The sequence below is a fragment of the Haliaeetus albicilla genome, chromosome 18 (assembly GCF_947461875.1).
Source record: "Haliaeetus albicilla chromosome 18, bHalAlb1.1, whole genome shotgun sequence".
NCBI classification, from domain to species: domain Eukaryota; kingdom Metazoa; phylum Chordata; class Aves; order Accipitriformes; family Accipitridae; genus Haliaeetus; species Haliaeetus albicilla.
This window is the reverse complement of record NC_091500.1, coordinates 10984271-11002318: the sequence shown is the minus strand read 5'-3', so window position 1 is coordinate 11002318 and position 18048 is coordinate 10984271. Positions and strand designations below refer to the sequence as shown.

At 44.0% G+C, this 18048-nt stretch overlaps 1 protein-coding gene and 1 long non-coding RNA gene across 2 annotated transcripts; both read left to right on the top strand.

The window, feature by feature from the left end:
- The first annotated feature begins 278 nt into the window (after positions 1-278).
- On the top strand, positions 279-1003 carry LOC138689705 (uncharacterized). The gene is made up of 3 exons (XR_011328605.1): positions 279-629; positions 724-782; positions 917-1003. It is a non-coding gene; the product is annotated as an uncharacterized lncRNA (long non-coding RNA).
- Positions 1004-2270: 1267 nt separating this feature from the next.
- On the top strand, positions 2271-17063 carry LOC104311768 (uncharacterized). The gene is made up of 20 exons (XM_069805738.1): positions 2271-2805; positions 4168-4314; positions 5474-5545; positions 6491-6658; positions 6749-6845; positions 7710-7927; positions 8950-9103; positions 9980-10188; positions 11419-11536; positions 12424-12629; positions 13263-13380; positions 13462-13628; positions 13753-13853; positions 13945-14066; positions 14185-14235; positions 14328-14511; positions 14594-14717; positions 15734-15830; positions 16041-16142; positions 16645-17063. The coding sequence occupies exons 2-19, from the start codon at positions 4222-4224 to the stop codon at positions 16121-16123; spliced, it is 2382 nt and encodes a 793-aa protein (XP_069661839.1). The 5' UTR covers positions 2271-2805; positions 4168-4221; the 3' UTR covers positions 16124-16142; positions 16645-17063.
- The last annotated feature ends 985 nt before the right edge of the window (positions 17064-18048 follow it).

The following is an 18048-nucleotide window of genomic DNA, read 5'->3' as shown; positions in this document are numbered from 1 at the left end:
AATCAAAGGGCGACCTAACTGGATGCACAAAAGCAAAACGTGTAGCTGCCAAAGAACTGCTGTTATCTCTGGCATGGCTGGGTCACTGGGACATTCCACAGAAACAAAAATGTATTTCCTGTGTAGACCCAATTAAAATATCTGCTGGAAAATGTTTCATGCGCTCTTAAGACCTGAAGCCAAAGCTACCCAACTGGCTTGTAAGGAATGAGATTACTTCCCAGGGGTTGATGGAAAGCACTGAGCACCCTCTGCTGCACTCATTAAAATTAGGCTCAGTAGCAGCACCTGACCTTGTAAATACCAGGCAGAAGGGTGCTGTGCCCTCCCAGCAAGAGGAAGGCTGCCTCCCGCTGCCAGGAGCTCAGATAACGTTGGAGGGCACTTCAGGATTCAGCCCAGGCTTCCCTCTGCAACAGAAGCCACTGTCCTCTCCCGATTCACGCGCAAGGTTTGGAGAAGACAGCACAATCTCTCTGTTGTAAAAGGTCAGCTATACCTTTCCTCCCGGGTCTGACCAAGTTCCCTCTCCACAGCTGAGTCAGCTTTACTTCAAAGGGAGGAGGACTTTGCTGCCTATGCATGGGTCTCTGGGGACAGATGGAGGCTGTGGGTTACTCACTATGCAGGTAATGAGACTTCAGTTGCTGTCTTGTTTATTTTCTGTCTTGATCTTTTTTTCCTCTGTTCACCCCATCATTTGTTCATGTGTTTATACTGTAGGATCTGGCTGCTTTTCTTGCTGTTCTGTCTGGGACAAGGGAGGCAGATGGCTCCCCCAGGTTGGTGAAACATGATAAAAGGATAGTGGGGAGAGGCAAGGATGAGAACTTGGTTATTTTACTCACAACAAGATATGCCTCTTCTCTGCTCTGCAGTCCCACTGGCTCATACGCTCTATATGTGCTCCCACCAGGTTTTGTAGAGAGCAGTTGCCGCTCCAGGATTTTTTGGATGAAACTGAATAAACTCTTGCTCCAGGGAAAGTTCTTCCAGCTGGAAATCAATGGTGAGTCACAAGTGGCTGCCCTGAGTACCATGAAGTTTGGGGAAACACCTAAATGATCACAGTGCCTGTGATCTGGATGCTGCTGCCATCTACGTGATAACTGGTAACTGGCCTCAAAGAACTCACAGAACATCCTTGCCACCTAGACCTGGCCTCTCACACCTCAATTTGGCCAATATCCCTACAGGTGAGTAAAGCTTGTATGTACAGCCACAGTCCCCTTTGCATCTTATGTCTAACATGCTGGGGAAAGAAGGATGGTCTGAGGAGGAACGACTGACATTTGGCTTTCATTCTTTTGTCTGAAGCCTTACACATGTCTAGCAAGGAAAACAAAGGTGACATTGCAGCTTGGATATGTCCTAGACAGCACAAATGATGACAGCAGTGTAGGCTGGGTAATACCCAGAAAACACACTCTAAATGAGTGCCGAGTGAGTGCTGCAGCAATTAAAGGATTCTTTTTCTTTCCTTTTTATTTAACACCACAATGGCAGTGAAATACCCTCTTTCAGATTGAACAAAGGGTTTCCATTTTGCTGAGGAAAACAAAAATCTACTTAACCAAAATGAAAACCAGAAAATGTTCACATTAGACTGAACAAAGTATGTGATTTCACCCCAAACCAGATTTCTTTCTGGTGAGATCAGTCCACTTTTTTCTGGGTTTGGGGTTTTTTCAATTGATTTGGAGGCAGAACTGAAAAAGGCAAGTACAACAAGGGTGTGGGGAGAAGTGATAGCATTTATGAGAGCAACTGATATCACTGGAAAAAACAGACCAGCCTTCAGGCACAAAAAGGTTGTTTGTTTCTTCCAGCTCTATCAGTTGGTCTCATAAAAGCTATTTCCTCTTCTTCCAAAATTCTTCACGCTTATCTCCTTTGTCTATCCTGGCTGCAAGAATACATCTACTGAAACAGCAGTTATTAGTACTGTTCAACATATAAAGATGACAGACAAATCTAGAAATTACAACGGCAGCTGGTTAAACCCTATCTATTTGTACAGATTCTTGTGTCTAACCCAAGACTAAAATAGTTCCTTAATCAGAGGAGCAGATAATTAGCAGAATACAATGTTATTAGCTGTACCAGCATCAAGAAATGAGGGCAGCCAGCTCCCATCATGCCCATTACTTGGCTCCCCCATCAGTTCAACAGCACGCAGCGCCTTGCCAAGCAGAGATGAGCGGCAAACCTGACCAATTTGTAGAAGTGCCCATCCAAAATAGGTCCATGACTACATCCTTTGATCAGAGTGAGAAGCAGGTTATTGTGACTCGAGGATTTTTAGAAATGGATGGGCTTAATTGCCCATAACTCTTTTCTAGAGAGTAAAATCAGGGAGGTAGAAACGGACATGATGCCTCAGAGAAACTCTCTGTAATAGTTACTTCAAGGTGGCTATGGCACAAGGTTCTGGACACAAAGAAATGGGCACTAAAGTAAACGTACTGTGGGTAGGCTTGAGACACGCCAGAATGTCTCCTGCACTCTAACACGTACCAGCACAGCTTCACCAGCTCCCTAGCAGCACACGTGTCGTTGGAGAGCACCCAGCCCAGCTGGACCTCTGCTCAGAGGAGACCTGCCTGAGGGGGCCGCGCCACTGACCTGCGACTCGCCCTGAGCTTTCCATCCCACACGTCATTCCCTTTTTCTACAGATCCTTATGCTGGCCCCCTTCTGCTGGATGAGAAACTAGCATCTCGCTGTGGCTACGTCCTGTCAGAAGATGCGTGGGGCAACCCCGTCTTCCGTGCGTCGGCGCTTGGCTGCCACGTGACCAACGAGGTAAGACCCGGAGACGGGCTGAAGACAACTTCAGACAGTACACGCCCTCCAAAAAGACAAAATTTGGATATTATATGGCGTTCCAATGGCACGTTTTGAGAACTCGAGAAATAGTGAGCTCGAAGAGTTAGTGCTGATGGTGTGTAGAAATGAATAGGCAATGGCTCTCCAGTACGAGGTTTGTTCAGTGACTGACATGGGATTTCCTCTCTCCATGAAATGACACTTAGCCTAATGCTGCTGACTAGCTGCCAGTTCTCAAGCATATCCTTGTAGCTGCTGATTTGCCAGAGAGTTTCTTGAAAGCCTCTCTGGAAAGAAGTAGGCATCTGCTTGAAAAAGCAACATTTGCAGTGTGATTCTGGCAGATCATTTCCTGGCTTAATTTGTGTGGTAATGTGCCTGTTAACACATGCCTAGGAACGTAGGTCACACACATCTATTAGACCCAGATTTGTCTCACGTAACTTTAGCCATCTAAAAGATAATGTCTAGTCAAAACTAGTTGTTTACACTTCCACAATAGTCAATGGAGAGAAACAGGCATCTCGGAAGGTGATTCACCCCTTCCTAAAATATGTGTAAAAAATTAGGCAGGACTTCTAATTTCTAAATGTTAGTTGAGGTGCGATGTACCTAGAAACAGAACATATCAGGTAGAAACTTCATTGCTCGTCCATGTTTAGTGTGGTTGATCCTGGAAGCCCCTCAATAAAAATAAGGCAAAACTTTATGGGCAGAGGTTACGCTAACAAGAATGGGGGTGTACAGTGTTCTGTGCAACAACCAGGATTTCCAGACTGGAAATTTCTCTGGAAAGGTTTTGGCTTTCTCTGTACAAAAATACACATCCATGTCAGATAGAAGCACAGTCCATGGCTTCATGTGTTGCCCCTGGAGAGCTGAAGGATGAAGAGGAGCTCTTAGTGTGAAGCTAGTCAAGATAGACAGACACTAAACAGCATTTGTAAGACAGATCTGAACTACCTACATCAAACTAAAAGCTCCAGTACTGTCTCTCCATGAGGAGGCACGTAGCAGTCATGAAGGGGAGGAATGTGAACCACATGGTGAGGAAGGCCAGATCTTCCCCTGACTAGCTGCTTAATACTGTGGCAAGAATAGTGCTGAGATGTGACCTGAGGCAAAGGCTGTAAGTACTGAGGCAATGCCTCTGGCTCAGAAAGCCCCTGAGCACAATCCACTTAGGGTGGTACGTCAGAGGAACCGTCACTACAACTCTCAACCTGTTCTCATCCTTCTAAACCACTCTTGGAAACAGGACACTGGGCTGGACGGTCCCCTGCAGCCGCTCCTGAGACCTTTCACACCATCTGTTGAAGTGCCTGTTTTTCTTCCCAGGCAGATGAGTTGTTTTCACTGACTGTGAATATCAAAGTCTCCTCATTTTCAAGCATGAGGGCAGCTGTGACCTACACCTACCCTATGTACTGCTCCTACTCTTCCTGGGCTTCAAGAGAAATTGTGTGTGAAGAAAACTACATGGAGGTAAAAGTTTCCCACTGAAGGCAAAGCTACGTTCAAGCTCCCTGCCAGGCACAACAACCTCCACAAATTCCTGTCAGAATTTGATTTTACACTATGTACCAGGCGTAATAGTGACCTGCTGATATTTATGTAGATGTAAGCACTGTAGATGATTACTAGTAACACTTTTACATGTCATAGGTATTTTGTATGCAGTAAAATTCAGTTAACTGTACAGATAACGTAAGTCAAGCCACTGCAAGCGAATCAGCAGCCAGGTATGCCAACCTGTTTAGGTCACAAGAGTACCTTTATGTTATAAAGTGCTGCAGCATCTCTGAGGATGTCACCCTTACATTTGAAATACTAAAACCTACAGTTTGCAGAGCTGCAGCCCTGTTGTGTCACACGACTCACAGGACATCGCCGTGAGACAGATCCTGCCTCACGCTGGGTGGTACGATTTGGCTGTTCAGCCTGCTACCAGCACCTATATGCCAAACAAGAAATAAGGCACTGAACAAAACAAACTCCGCCTTTTATATGCACCTACTAGAGGCAGGACAAAGCAAGCATATTTGTCCTACTAGGAGTTAAAGCTGTGCAGTCACATCTGAGTGTCCCAACACACTTAAAGCATGGTACAGATGTCTGGAGCAAACACTGACCCCCAACTCATTGTCCAGAACTTGCCTCACTCTGCAGGACATGCTGGTAAGAATTACACCACAGCATCTACCTTAGGTATTGGGGATCCTGCATTTTCAGGTGTTCAGCCTGCATGGGAAGAGGGAACCAGTTCTGTTAAACCCAATAGCTTGCTTCCCTATACCTCCAGTGTAGAGACCCAGATGTCCCTGAAAGTCTCCAGAGTGTGACCTAGTTTACAGCTTACCAGATATGAAACAGGACTTTTGATTCACCTGGTTATACAAAAAGTCTTCCCTCTACTGTACATGCACCACCATAGATGCCGTGACTTTAACTTTCATTTTAGGACCACAGAAGTTAACGTAGTCAAGAAACTGTTTGGAAACACTTTAACTACCTCCAGTGAATGTAACTTGCTAAATCCCAACAGATACTGGGGAAGAAATCTGAAAGCCCCCTCTCTGCTCGCCATGCCTGTAATAATGCTGAAGATTTGTTTGTTCTCAAACAATATCTCATCTGTCCCCAGGTGTCAGTGAAGACCGATGTCCCTGCAGTTTCAAATGACTACACTGTAGCGTGGATGTCAGCACTGCCAGAGGTATGAAGGGGAGTCTTTCCTAACAGCTCTTAGCCTGCCTCATCTTGCTATTCTCATGCGTCATTCTTGGGGCATAGCTCCATCTCTGTCAAAAAAAAAGGAGAGGGCAAAATTGCCGTGAAGTACTGAAAAACCTCTCAAGTTTTCTTAGAGCTCTAGACTGCAAAAAGACATTTAGGTGGGAGAATAGAGCCATATGCTTGTTACATTAGTGGAAACTGAGTTCAACACAAACAAAGGTAGGTGGTTCTTCACACAATGGGTAGTGAATCTGTCAAACTGCTTGCCAAAAGATGTAAGTGGCTGCTAAAAGCTTGCTTGATCTCAAGGAGAGTCTGGAAAAATTGACCGAAGAGAAATCCAATAAGACATACAAAATACAAAGAAGCTACAGATAGTTCAGGAGTTCCTGAGCTGAAAATTGAGGCTGGAAAGTATTAGGGGAAAATATATACGCTTTTCCTATTTTTCTCATGTCTTACTTGCTCCTTATGCCCATTTTTCCTTTTGACTATCCTCCCATATGGTAATCATTTCAGAAGACTCTGTTCTAGACCAGTACAGACATTCTTTGACACAGTATGGCTATGTATGACAAAAGGTAGTCTGTCATTTGGCCTCTGGACTGCTCCAGCAATTGACAGATATGAAGGCAATCATTTTATTAACAGCACGGGCCTTTTGTCCAAGGGGATTGTTCGAGGCCACCAATCTAAGTTTCTGCTTAGGGCTGCTATAAGACTATCTCTAAAGATGCCTTAAAGAGCTATAGAATTCCTTACCATTATATATATCAAGGGTGTTTCTTGCCTGGAGTGGACTACTAGTGTCTAGTGCCACTCCAGTTACTCCATCTTCTAATAGGAAAACAGATGCTACAATATCATAGTTTTTTAAGAGACTTTGGTAGACTTAGATCTGATGCAGCTCATCTCTCTCTTGCAGACTCAAAATGTTGCATACCAGCTATGGCAACTGATGTTTGTTTCTCCATCAGGGAGAAAGAGAATAACGGTAAGCGATGCAGCAAAACTAGGCTACAGCTTCAATAATACGCTGTCCCGAGTGTACCTGCGTGCACCCTACCACAGCAACGAGTCTGACTTCAGCGTGGTGAGTTGTTGCTCTCAGTCGGACACAAAACTGCGCCGTTCCCGCTGCCTCTCTAGGACATCAGTTCTCCTTTTTCCTGCATCCCAACAGGTCAGTGGTGTAAATATGAACATGGTCACTTCCACTTCCATGTACAGGCAGCGGTGGCTGCTTTTGCTGATTGACACAACTGTCTCCTGTCCTGTTGGTAAGGATTTCTCCCTTGATCACCAAAAATAAATGCCTAAGGAGCTAGTAGGAAACAGAGTCTCCCCATTTCCCTGCGATCTACTCTATAAGAGACAAGGTTTGCAAGCCACCCTCCAAGCAGCATGAGCTAAGAGTCTGTGGCTTTAGTCTGGGACAAACATGCTGTGATGCTACATTACTCATGTTCCCAGTGCAGTGTTGTACCTTGTCTCTGCCATCTCAAACCCCCAAATTAGATGCAGGAAGCTGGAGACAAGTAAAACTGCTGCAGAAGGGCCAGGGAGCCTCCCCTGGACTAACCCCTCGCCCTTGGCTCTCTGCTGTCATGTAACTCCACGCGGGGGATGCAGCCCTGCACCCTCAGGACTCACCTGGTCTTTGGAAAGGCAGAACGAGCCTGACGTTTTGCAGAACACTGGTGGCTACACCTTCTGTCTCTCACAGAACAGTATTAATTTGAACAATTGATGAGGAAGCAGGAGGTTTTAAGTTGTCGTGATCTTGAAGCCACTATTTCAAGAATGCCCAAACAGGTGGCTCTGTCTCACATTCCTTTTGCCACTAAGGCAAAACTCCTGGGATCAGAAGGAGAACAGCCTAGGTAACTGGGAGCATGGCTGTTGGTTCTTCTGAATAAATTAATTAGTCATCTGCAAGTGGTGATTCAAGTCTACATTGAGCACCAGGGTTTCTGCGACAGAATAGCCATCAGTTGGCTAATATCTTACAGCGTGTGTCATTAGTGAAAGCTGTAAAGGTAATTTGGTGAAAAGGAGTCAGGGAAAGACAGCCATTGCATAGTGAAGACTCACTGGTAACTCCAATTGCCTGGCCTTCTGGGACTGTCTATCTAACTCAACAGATGGCATCAGTTTCACTGATACTACACTAACATGGACGGTGCCAAGCATTATTCCCACTTTAGTGGTTCAAGAATCCACCTTTCTGTCTAAAACCATCTTAATGGGAGTCAATGGCCAAGTGGTAGTAAACCCAGAGGAGAAGAACTACTTACTGGAGCACAACAAGACACACATCGAAATAACTATCCCTATTGGAGCAGAAGGAGGCAAGCTGAAGGTTAGTACAAACCTGTCACATACTAACACATTTGAGGGCCTGCACCATGGAAGATGTTTCTAAATCATAATTTTTCCAAATAGTGATTGATTGCTGCTTAAAATTCTTACAAGAAATATTTGAAGACCTAGGTGCTCCTTCTCTGTGTTTTGAAACCACCTACTCAGAAACTAAGTATCATCTCTGATTACAAAGCATGAGAGAAGCAAGCGGCTGTCTTTTCTTAATAATCTATAAAGTATACTAATAAATTAAGAGTGAAGGGATTCCTGGGCACTGGGATTCAATTATCTGTGTGGTTACATTATGAAACTGGTCCTGGCACACTTCTGACCTGGGTCAATGAGCAATTCCCTAGACAATTTCCATACAGACAGCATGAGTTGGTATGGGACAGGCTCCCAGCATGTAGTTTGGGTGCAGCCAACTGCTTTGGATATAGTATAATCTATGTCAATCTATAATTTACAGGTGTAGAGGCAGTGTCCAAAGAAATGTTCAGTATAAAGGAGCTGGCAATATTCTCACAAGGCTCTTTACCAGTTACCTTTGCAAAGATGACATTGGTGTGACTTTGACTCGCCCTGTTCAGAAGTTCACTGTTTGGTGTATCAGTGGACACTTACATCACTATTTGTATGTAACACCAGACAGAGTTGGTATGAAGAACTGTTGAAAGCACAAACAAACTTTCAGAGTGCATTGGGACAGAACGAGAAATGTGGCTGGTAGTCCAGGGATTGCGAAAAAATAAATGCAAATATGGTTACTTACTAAACTTAATGAGGACACACACCCCCGCCAACCCTGATACCTCCTTATTGAGAATCTCAGCAGTATCTGAGCCAAACATGGACCAGACAAATGGGCCAAACAAACAAACAAGCTCCCCTAGCAAAATCCATCCCAAACTGTACTATAATACTGTTTTCTCTTTCTAATGTAAGGATTTTAACCATATTCAGTCATTCCTTTATTGAGCTATTGAGAATTAAGACTTAATCACAAATTTTACCTCCTAGAGCTCCATATCTGGTGGTGTATATGGAGTCATTTACAGTATTGACTTGTTCTTGGAGCACACATGGACAGATGCAGATTGGCAAACCACGAAGTACACTGTCGTCAAATCCATCACCACACCTTTCATGCCACAGATACCAACTGTTATCAACAGTAAGTCATTCCTCTCAAGGAATTTTACTGATCTCTTGCTTTTGACATGTCATACATTGCTCCATTTGACCTCTGCCACACACGTACATTCACCAGAACTGCCTCAACTCCCACTTCCAATTTGCTAGCCAAAGTCAAGATTCAAGGTATTATAAAAAACCCCAAACCTTTAGCCTTAATGGATATATCATTTATCACCCGTCATTATGGGATGAAGTGAAAATTATCGGTTGCTGATAAGAATGTGAACATTTCTTTCACACTAACATCCAGATTTTTCCAGTGAGCACTGGGACCCTAGAACAAAGATGTTGTGTTGTGCAATTATCACAATGGGGAGAACTGTCCGAGGACAGCATTCATTGATGGCATTTTCTCCCCAAAATTGCCTGCATTTGTTATCTTGGGAGCATACTGAAATCATTGTGCCAACCAGTGGTGCAGTAATATTTTTTTAATTGTATTTTCCAATGTATTACGACACTAAATGTCATTGGATCTGTCTGGATAACTGATGTAGAAAGAAAAAGGAGCCTCTTAGCATACATTATGATAGTTTTTCCATATTTTATGTGGCTGAACTAGATTCTCGATTTCTTTATAGGAAAGTCATTGCACATCTTAGTGCACCTCTAGAAAGTTACTGAACCCACTTTCTGTAAAGTTGTATGTATTTGTTGTTAATCTCCCGCAGCTTGAAGCAATTCTCATGTACACAGAGTATTTCAGATCTGACTAGAACACAAACACTCATTAATCAGAGCCATTAAAGAGATGGCTGTTGGCTAAGTTTCCTGGAACTTGAATGAGAGGCCACCCCAACCGTCTTCGTTACTTGATCCACATCAGCAGTAATTTGATGTTCTCTCCCTACAGATACCCTGCCAGAGGAAAGGCTATTTAATGTTGCATTTGGACACTTTCTTCCCGATGTCTCTCTGGTGGCAATCGCAATAGGAAATGTGCCATTTACCCCGAGAGAAGCACAGCACCATGGGTTTAAGATTTATGAAACTCCCTTTTCTAATGGAATGAAAGAATTTATCCTGGAAGTCTCTTTTGATGATCTATATGTTCTAAAGGAGGTAAGATACAGCAGGTCACTCCAGCAGCTGAGTGGAGGAGGTAGGGCAGTCCCTTTTCAGAACACAGCCTGGCTTTTATTAACCAACAACTGTTGCTCAGTCATAAAGGTGTCAATGAGTCTGAGCTCACCTGAATTAAGACTAGAGGCTTGTATGGCCCCACCTTGCTCTCCCTCGGTCTCTGGGAGACATGCTGCATCAAGTGTGATTAGAAGGTATGAAATATGACTTCCTTTAGTGTCTGTCAGCATGGCTAATGTCCAAGCACATGCCCAGCAGGAAGAGGTTTGTCAAATCTCTATTAAATGCTATCCCTTGATTCAGAAGTGCCTTGGAAAAATAAATCAATTACTGCAATCCTGCAAACACCAGTTACCAACATCCAGTAAGTCCTGAACCTACTGTTTATGCACAGCCATTTGACCGCTGGCACAGGCCATGCACCATGTGAACATGTACAGGCAGATTTGGGTTATTCTAAATGTAATTTTGTTAAGCTTCAGACCATTTCTAATCTAAATATTTGTTAAAAGTATAAACTCACAGAGGGAATTCAACCTCTCACTTCAGCGGCAAGATGCATAAGTGCAAGTCCTCTACCACTGTTTCAACCAAACCATGCAGAGTTGCGACACCACTTTCTGTTACAAGGAACAAGATTGTGAGGGCACAGGATCAGGACTAATTTTCAGGCTGCAGTCAAACCACAGTTAAATTGCATTAAGGATCAAAGCAAGCCAAAAATTTTTAGAAGTATGTCTTTCAGGTTGAACGGCAGGTTTTACTTTGGGGGCACTTTCAATGAAGTAAATGAGGATATTGAGAGGGATGTCTCACAGCACCTCCTCACACCTTCTATCTTACCAATTACTCACTCTCCTAGGTCCAGCCCACATTCTGGGTAAAGAAGAATAAGGATTTGGACCCAGATCTCCCTCTACGAGCTCTTTCACCAGTGGGCTACAGAGGAAACACCACTGTGTTCACTTCTGCCTCCATTTTCTGAACAGGCACTACATTCTCCACATTTATGTTTGGCCAAAAAAGCTGTTGAATCCAGTCCAGATTTCTGAATAGTTTTAGGCCAACTGAAGAGATGTTTTTGGAGACTGAGCTATTTGCAGGGGAGAGGAGGGTGTTGGAATAATTATTTAGTGCTGCTCAGGATATACATTCCTGTCTGTGCTGGAAGCCATTGCTACTGCAGCCTTACACTTCTCTCTCTTTCAGTATGTGAATAGAAATGAAACAAAATACACCCTCCTTGTTAACTACACTATAAGCGTGGGTCCGGAGATGACACTCTATTATCATTCTGCAGAGGTGGAGTGTGTGGTTGCTGATATCGGTAAGCTTTCCCCCAATATTAACTGGTTTGCATCAACAGCATGGATCAGATTTTCATCGAATTCAGTGAGAACAGCTTTAGGCTGAGGATGAGAGCTTTTGGGAAAACCCCACCCTTCAATAGGTCATTATTGGTAACATAGCCAACTTGCTGCTTTTCTGATGGCAGCTCTTCTGCATACTGGCAAGACAGTCTGCCCTCGAGACACTGAGAGCAATAAAAACTAGTGTGTAAAAGAAGTTGGCTTGCAAACTCAGCGAACAAGATGCCTCATAACTTGAACATACATCTACTGGCAAAACTTTCAGACATTGCTGTGAGTTTCAGTTTGTCCTCAAATGCAATTCTGCCTCTGTGTCCAGGGCAGAACTCAACTGACTCAAATAAATTGCTGTGAACTCCAAAGACAGCATTTCTGTAAGGAGACAATCATCCACTAAAAGCTGTACTTAGCAAGTTATTGAACCAGTCAGGAGGTCTGGTTGGTATTTTTCTCAAACTTCTTAGATTTTGGATGCCACGAAGGTGACAGTGTCTCCTCACTGTCCTATTTTATCTTTGAAATAGCCTGGCTTCAATCCAGAGAAGGCTGACCAAAAAAAATATATTTGCATACATAGTTCAGCTTGCCTTACTGAAACAGGGAGTAGTCCTGGAAGCAAGCTGGCAGGCCACCACTAAAGCATGAGGATTCCCAGTCCCACTAATTGTGAGCTGTTACATCCACAACACAGCCAAAGCCCTGCAGACGATGCCAGTATGCGCGTAACAGGGCTACTGCAATGCAAGTGCAAAATTTACCCACGAAGGAAATCCCTGCCTGGGCCAAACATCATTGCTAAAACCTTCCTTCATTGCTAACTCTTAACCCAACCTTCTTCTTACAGAACTACCAGAAGCAGTTGGTTACTGTGATGAAGAAAACCTGTATCTAGCCATCCCTCTTTTTGGCTTGCACCAGTACTGGAACCTGTATCTTGGTGACAAGCTCCTAAACCGACACGTTGCACTTATCAATGGGTATCTTGCAGCTACCAACTCTACCCACCTGATCTTGCAAATACCTCTGTTTGCTGTGGGAGTTATCTACGAGGTACGTGAACTGTATAGCAATTCCTTCTTTAAAGCACATAGGACTGTTTGCTCATACAGCCGCAGTCCTACAGTCACAGTTTGTTGTGCCGCAGTATTACACGTATTGGGAAGCCTCCAGAGGGAACAGCTCTAAGCCAGTGCAAGTAGGACAAGAGGTATCGGACATGGACCCTTCTGGTAATGCCATGTATTATGTAATCTGCAGTGCTAAATTGTCTCTAAAAGATATGCACCAAGTCTTCAAAAACAAACTCCTCAGTATTTTTAGTAAGATGAAGCAAAATGTCCCATCTGCACTGAGCCAGAAATAATATTTCAATATAGCTTTTATGAAAGAAGCTCTTTTAAAGGAACATTTTGTAGAAATGTTAAGACATGGCAGGGGAAAATTGATGCTGTAATAAACATCTGAACTATTCTACAATAATCAGCCAAAAGTTATCTCTGTGACAGTGACCAATTAATTCGTACAAGAAAACTTCTGCCCCCATGTTGCATCAGGCTCGAGTCTTCAGACTGACTCAACTCTTGTGACTTGTTAGTATTCAAGTGGCACAAGCTAAAGAGCAGAACTTTGTACATATGGATCACATGCCCTAACAGGAGACCTCTTCCATCACCTCCTTCACAGGAAGTGTCCTTTCAGAAAATTAAAGCAAGGTTTGATGTTGCCCTGAGGAAAGTGAGAACTATGGAGACCTTACAGATGTTCTCCGTTAGCTGCAGTTTTAATTCTCCAGCATTTATAAGTAAGTTACACAACTGATCAATCAATAAAAAGATCTGTGATTCTTTCCTTGAATTTATAACCAATTCTCTGATTTTCTCAGTATGCCACCCAGATGGTACCATAATGATATCTGCCCAAATGAAGACAGTTCCTGCCATTGATATGAGTAAAACCAAACTAAGGGATAGCTCTTGCAAGCCTAGAGAGTATAATGAAGGACATGCCTTCTTCAAGTTCCATGTCACTGCCTGTGGCACTTCAGTAAGGGTAAGCCCATGGCCAGAGCAGATATATCTGCTGGAAGTCTCTGTCTCTCCTGCATTTTCTCTTTTGTTCCCCTGCACCAGTTCCTGAAAAGATTAAACTTTTAATGAGCTTCCCATATGCACAGTTTGAAGGTGATCATATTATTTATGAAAATGAAATCTCTTATGAGAAAGAGACTCTTCCAGGACAGAGCATACCGACAATCACAAGAGATCCAGACTACAGGTAGGAGCTACTGCTCACTGACACTGCTCACTTTGGCACAGCTGCTGGAAGGTAAGAGTGAACACAGAAATTACCCTTTCTTCTATTATAGACTAACAGTCTTGTGCTACTATCGAGCAAAAGAGACCCTAGTGCTAGGTGCCTTTGCTAGTGATCCATCCACATCACCTCCCTTTGGCTCTGGTACGATGGTACCAAGACCAAATATTGCAGGTAGGCAATTCTTTTCCTCCATTTTTAAACTTCTGTGACTCTCTTTGTTGTAAGTTCCCTTGTTAAGACATGCCCTGCTTCCTACTAAAGAACCTCACTAACATTTCCTTTTCTGCAGTACACAGAAGGATAAGACAAGCCCTGAATGTAGTTTCAAGAGTGTCCAAAGGTAAGTCTCCCCCTAAGAAAACCAGAAAATTTCCAAACATTTTAATTTAAATAAAATTAAACAACAACAAAATCCCCTGACATTTTCTCAAGATGAATCTTTCATGGAATTCTATGAGCCAAACATGGCAATACTCAAGCGACCTGTGGAGCCTGTGTTTCTTGAGGTGGAGCTGAAAGATGAGAGCCCCGACATTGAGTTATACCTGGAAAACTGCTGGGTAACCAGGTCTCTAGACTTCAACAGCACCCCAAGATGGAACATCACTGTGGATGGGCAAGTAGCTATTGAATGACCAATGCGCTCATCAGCAAAGCCCTAATTTCTTCTAGATCTGTTGATCTGTTCTCTCAAATAGGTGTGAGATTAATGGCAGTGAGTATGTTGCAGAGTTCTGTCCAGTAGCTGTTAGCCCCAGGGTGAGACATCCTTCTCATTTTAAAAGGCTGGCAGTAAGGACCCTGGCACATCGACTGGAACAGGTAAGGTTAAGTGAAAGGCTCACCTCCGACTCACGCACACTATCCTCTGAACTTCTTAACACCATATAAAAAATAGCCAATTTAAACACCTCACAGACTTAAGACCTAGCCAGCATTCAACCCAAGTACCCTGACCGGTGCGCAGCTTTAATTTAGTTCTCTTCTCAAATCCGCTCTGCAACACAGTTTCAGTGACTTGAGATTGCACTGGCTGGGGTAAACAAAAGAGTTTGGTATGTAAATATGATTTTTATATGGTGTTTCTGACTTTTTATAGGATCATAAAAAGTCATAGCACTTCAGCTCAAAATGTCTAGAGCAGAAAAGTCAACTTACATGCCGTAACATCCACATGAAGTTCAGCTGTTACCTCCCATCAGTCCCAGTGAGTCAACCATCTCCTCAGATGCCAGCCCAATGGGCAAGGAAGCAGAGGCGTGTGGGTTTGGTCTTACACTTTTGAGGTTCTGCCCTCCTCTAACAGGTCTAAGAAGAGCAAAGAAAACCCCAGGACAGTCACCTGAGGGTGCTTTGCTCCTAGTGCACCCAACTGAGTGGACTCTAGCACATGTACTGATACGAGCCATGGCAGTACCCTTGCCTGGGCAGCTCAAGTAACCACATAATTCTTTTGACTTGGCCTTTCATAAGCAGTTCAACTCACGAACTTGCTAGAAATGAACATGATGCAATTCTGCTTGTGCTGCTTCCTAAGTGCGCAGCTGCATCTAGCACTAGATTGAGTTTCTGTCTAGCTTTGATACATAGCTTCACTGCAGCTCGGGAGGTTTTAACTTCTCCTACCTCAGCCTCTCGGTTACCAAACTGCCTGAGGGCTTCTTTGACACCAAATTTGAAATTCAAGGCAGGTTCAGCTAGAAGATGCCACACACAAGTGTTCAGACAAGCCTAAGTCTAATCAGCTGTGACTTCTGCAAAAGGCAGACAAAAGACAAAACGATGCTCTGCAAAGCGGGATTTGGTATGGACCAAGCAGTGCTTTTTCGTCTTCACAGGTCTATGTGCACTGCTTGGTGGCAGCCTGCTCTCCTACCAACACACTACCTGGCAGCCCCTGCAGAGTAGAGTGCAGCTCGAGCAGGGAGAGGAAAGGTAGGCGTTCAGGAGAAAAAGAACCGTTGCAAAGCACTCCTGACCTGATGTTTTTAAGGGATTTGGGACCTCTAGTTTTGGTATCTGAAATGCCTTGAACATGGACTGTGTAACATTACCTTTAGTTCATACTTTAATACATTAGCACTTAATGTGCAGCGTGTATGTATTCTTTAAAAAGTACACAGATACACTGTGTATCATTCTCAGCCTTTCCAGGTCACCGTTCAGCCAATCTCCAGGGCTACGTACTTGCTGGACCAGTCTGGATCATTGATCCAGATCTAAGATGACGCATGTGAACTGAATTTGGTAAGAACACCAGGTCCTGCGTACTCGCCTAGAGAGGTCACCATGCTTTGTAGCGCAAGCGATGCATAGCCTGTCCTTCAAGACCTTAGAACTGTAAGTTCTGGGACAAGAACGAGGGAACAGGCAGGGGTTGCAGTCTCCTGGTCTAAGCTTGGGCCTGTGAGAGAGGGAAGAAGGAGAGCTACCTGCCAAGCCAAACACAGGTGGCATGGCTCTGGAGAAGATGCCAGCAGTAGAGCAGGACATGTTGGAGTTGGGCTGTAGCAGGCAGTTTTGGAACCAGATATTATTTCAACAGGTTTTCAACTGGACTGCACCCAGTCTGAAAGAAAATAGATCCAAAATTTTAGAAACAAACATTAAGGCACAAATCACTACCACATTCCAAATTCTTTCGACGGGTCCAAATCCTCCAAACTGTTAGGGTCTACCCTTGGAGAACCAGAGCTATTCATCTGTGTGCTCCAGCCTCACTCCTCACTTCACTGTGTGTCTCCAACAGCTCCTGAAGGCTCTGCTGTGCTGGCTGCTTTCCAAACAGTGCAACTAGACACAGGAGCTGCCTCTTTCAGTGACCAGAAGAACTGTCTTGCTTCAAATGAAAAGTCCAGACGGTGGGACTCAGAAGAGCACCACAACACTGGAAAGTGCTAGGGTCTGCTAACAGGATTAGTAAATGTTGTAACCTGTTGCCTCTCTGAAGTGGCTACAAATGAGAACTTACCAGAAAATAGCCCAAGGCTGCAAAGTAAACACTTCTTGTTTCTTCCAGCTGTTGAAATAGGGACTTGCAGATCACTAAAATTATTCCAGCCCTGATTATGGCTGCTTCTTTTAATATTTCATAAAGTGACTGCCAATCCTCCCATGTGAATGTAAAGTGCAAATCTGAAAAGTCAAATAAAAATACATACAAAGTAATCCAAGTGCAGAACATCTCCTTGCTAATGTGCAACAGCAACCACCTGGTGTACCAACATTGGCTTCAAAGAGCCAAGCAATCTGCTACCTGGGGCCTCTTCCACATACAACACAAAAGCATACTTTTTTTTCCCCATTAATGCCGATTTTTGTCTAGAACATTGCATTGACCTGAGCATCTCGGAAGCCTGTTAGTTCCTCACTTTCCTTTCACCTGCCCCTGTATGGAAAAGGCTAACTCTACAAAATGGGAGAAGACGGATTCTCTAACATGAGTAAAAAGGACAACTTACCTGGTATTTCTTCTTTCTGTGCCTACAGAGAACATTTTTTTTAATTATTTCCAAGAGATAAAGGACAAACCAGACACACGACCACCTGCAATCTCTCTCAGGATGTGCCTGCACTGCAACCGGAGGCGTGCCTGCAGCACACGCAGGTGTTCGACACCAGTGAAGAGGGGACAATGGCACTGGTGCTGATGCAGGCTAATAGTGCACACGTCTGCTGTCTCCAGTGGGTTTACACAGCTCGTACAGCCTCTATCTTCACAGGCTGGCTGGTTACGCACACCGATTAGTGCATATACATGGCACGCTTCCCAAAAGCTGCAGTCATGCCTGGGATGAGTGCTGAATAAATGGAGTCTTAAAGCTGTATCTGCTGAAGGACTAAGTTTTGTAACAAGGAATGGGAGGGTACTGGGATCCCAAGACCCCCTTCAGCACCAGCCTGGGAGATGCCTTCCTCTCTGCTGTATGAGCAGTGCACTCTACTGTCCGGAGCTAACACTGCAGAGTCAAGCAAGCCCACTGCTCCCACACGTTTTCCAAGAGCACAGTCCCCATTTTTAATGTTAACAAAACCTCATCAGTCTAGGTTAACTTTCTGTTAATCTAAAAAGCAGTCTTTTTGAAATTTGTAAGCTGGGATGAAGGTTAAATAATGATGACTAAATGCTAGCTCTTCTTTTCCCAGAGCTCAC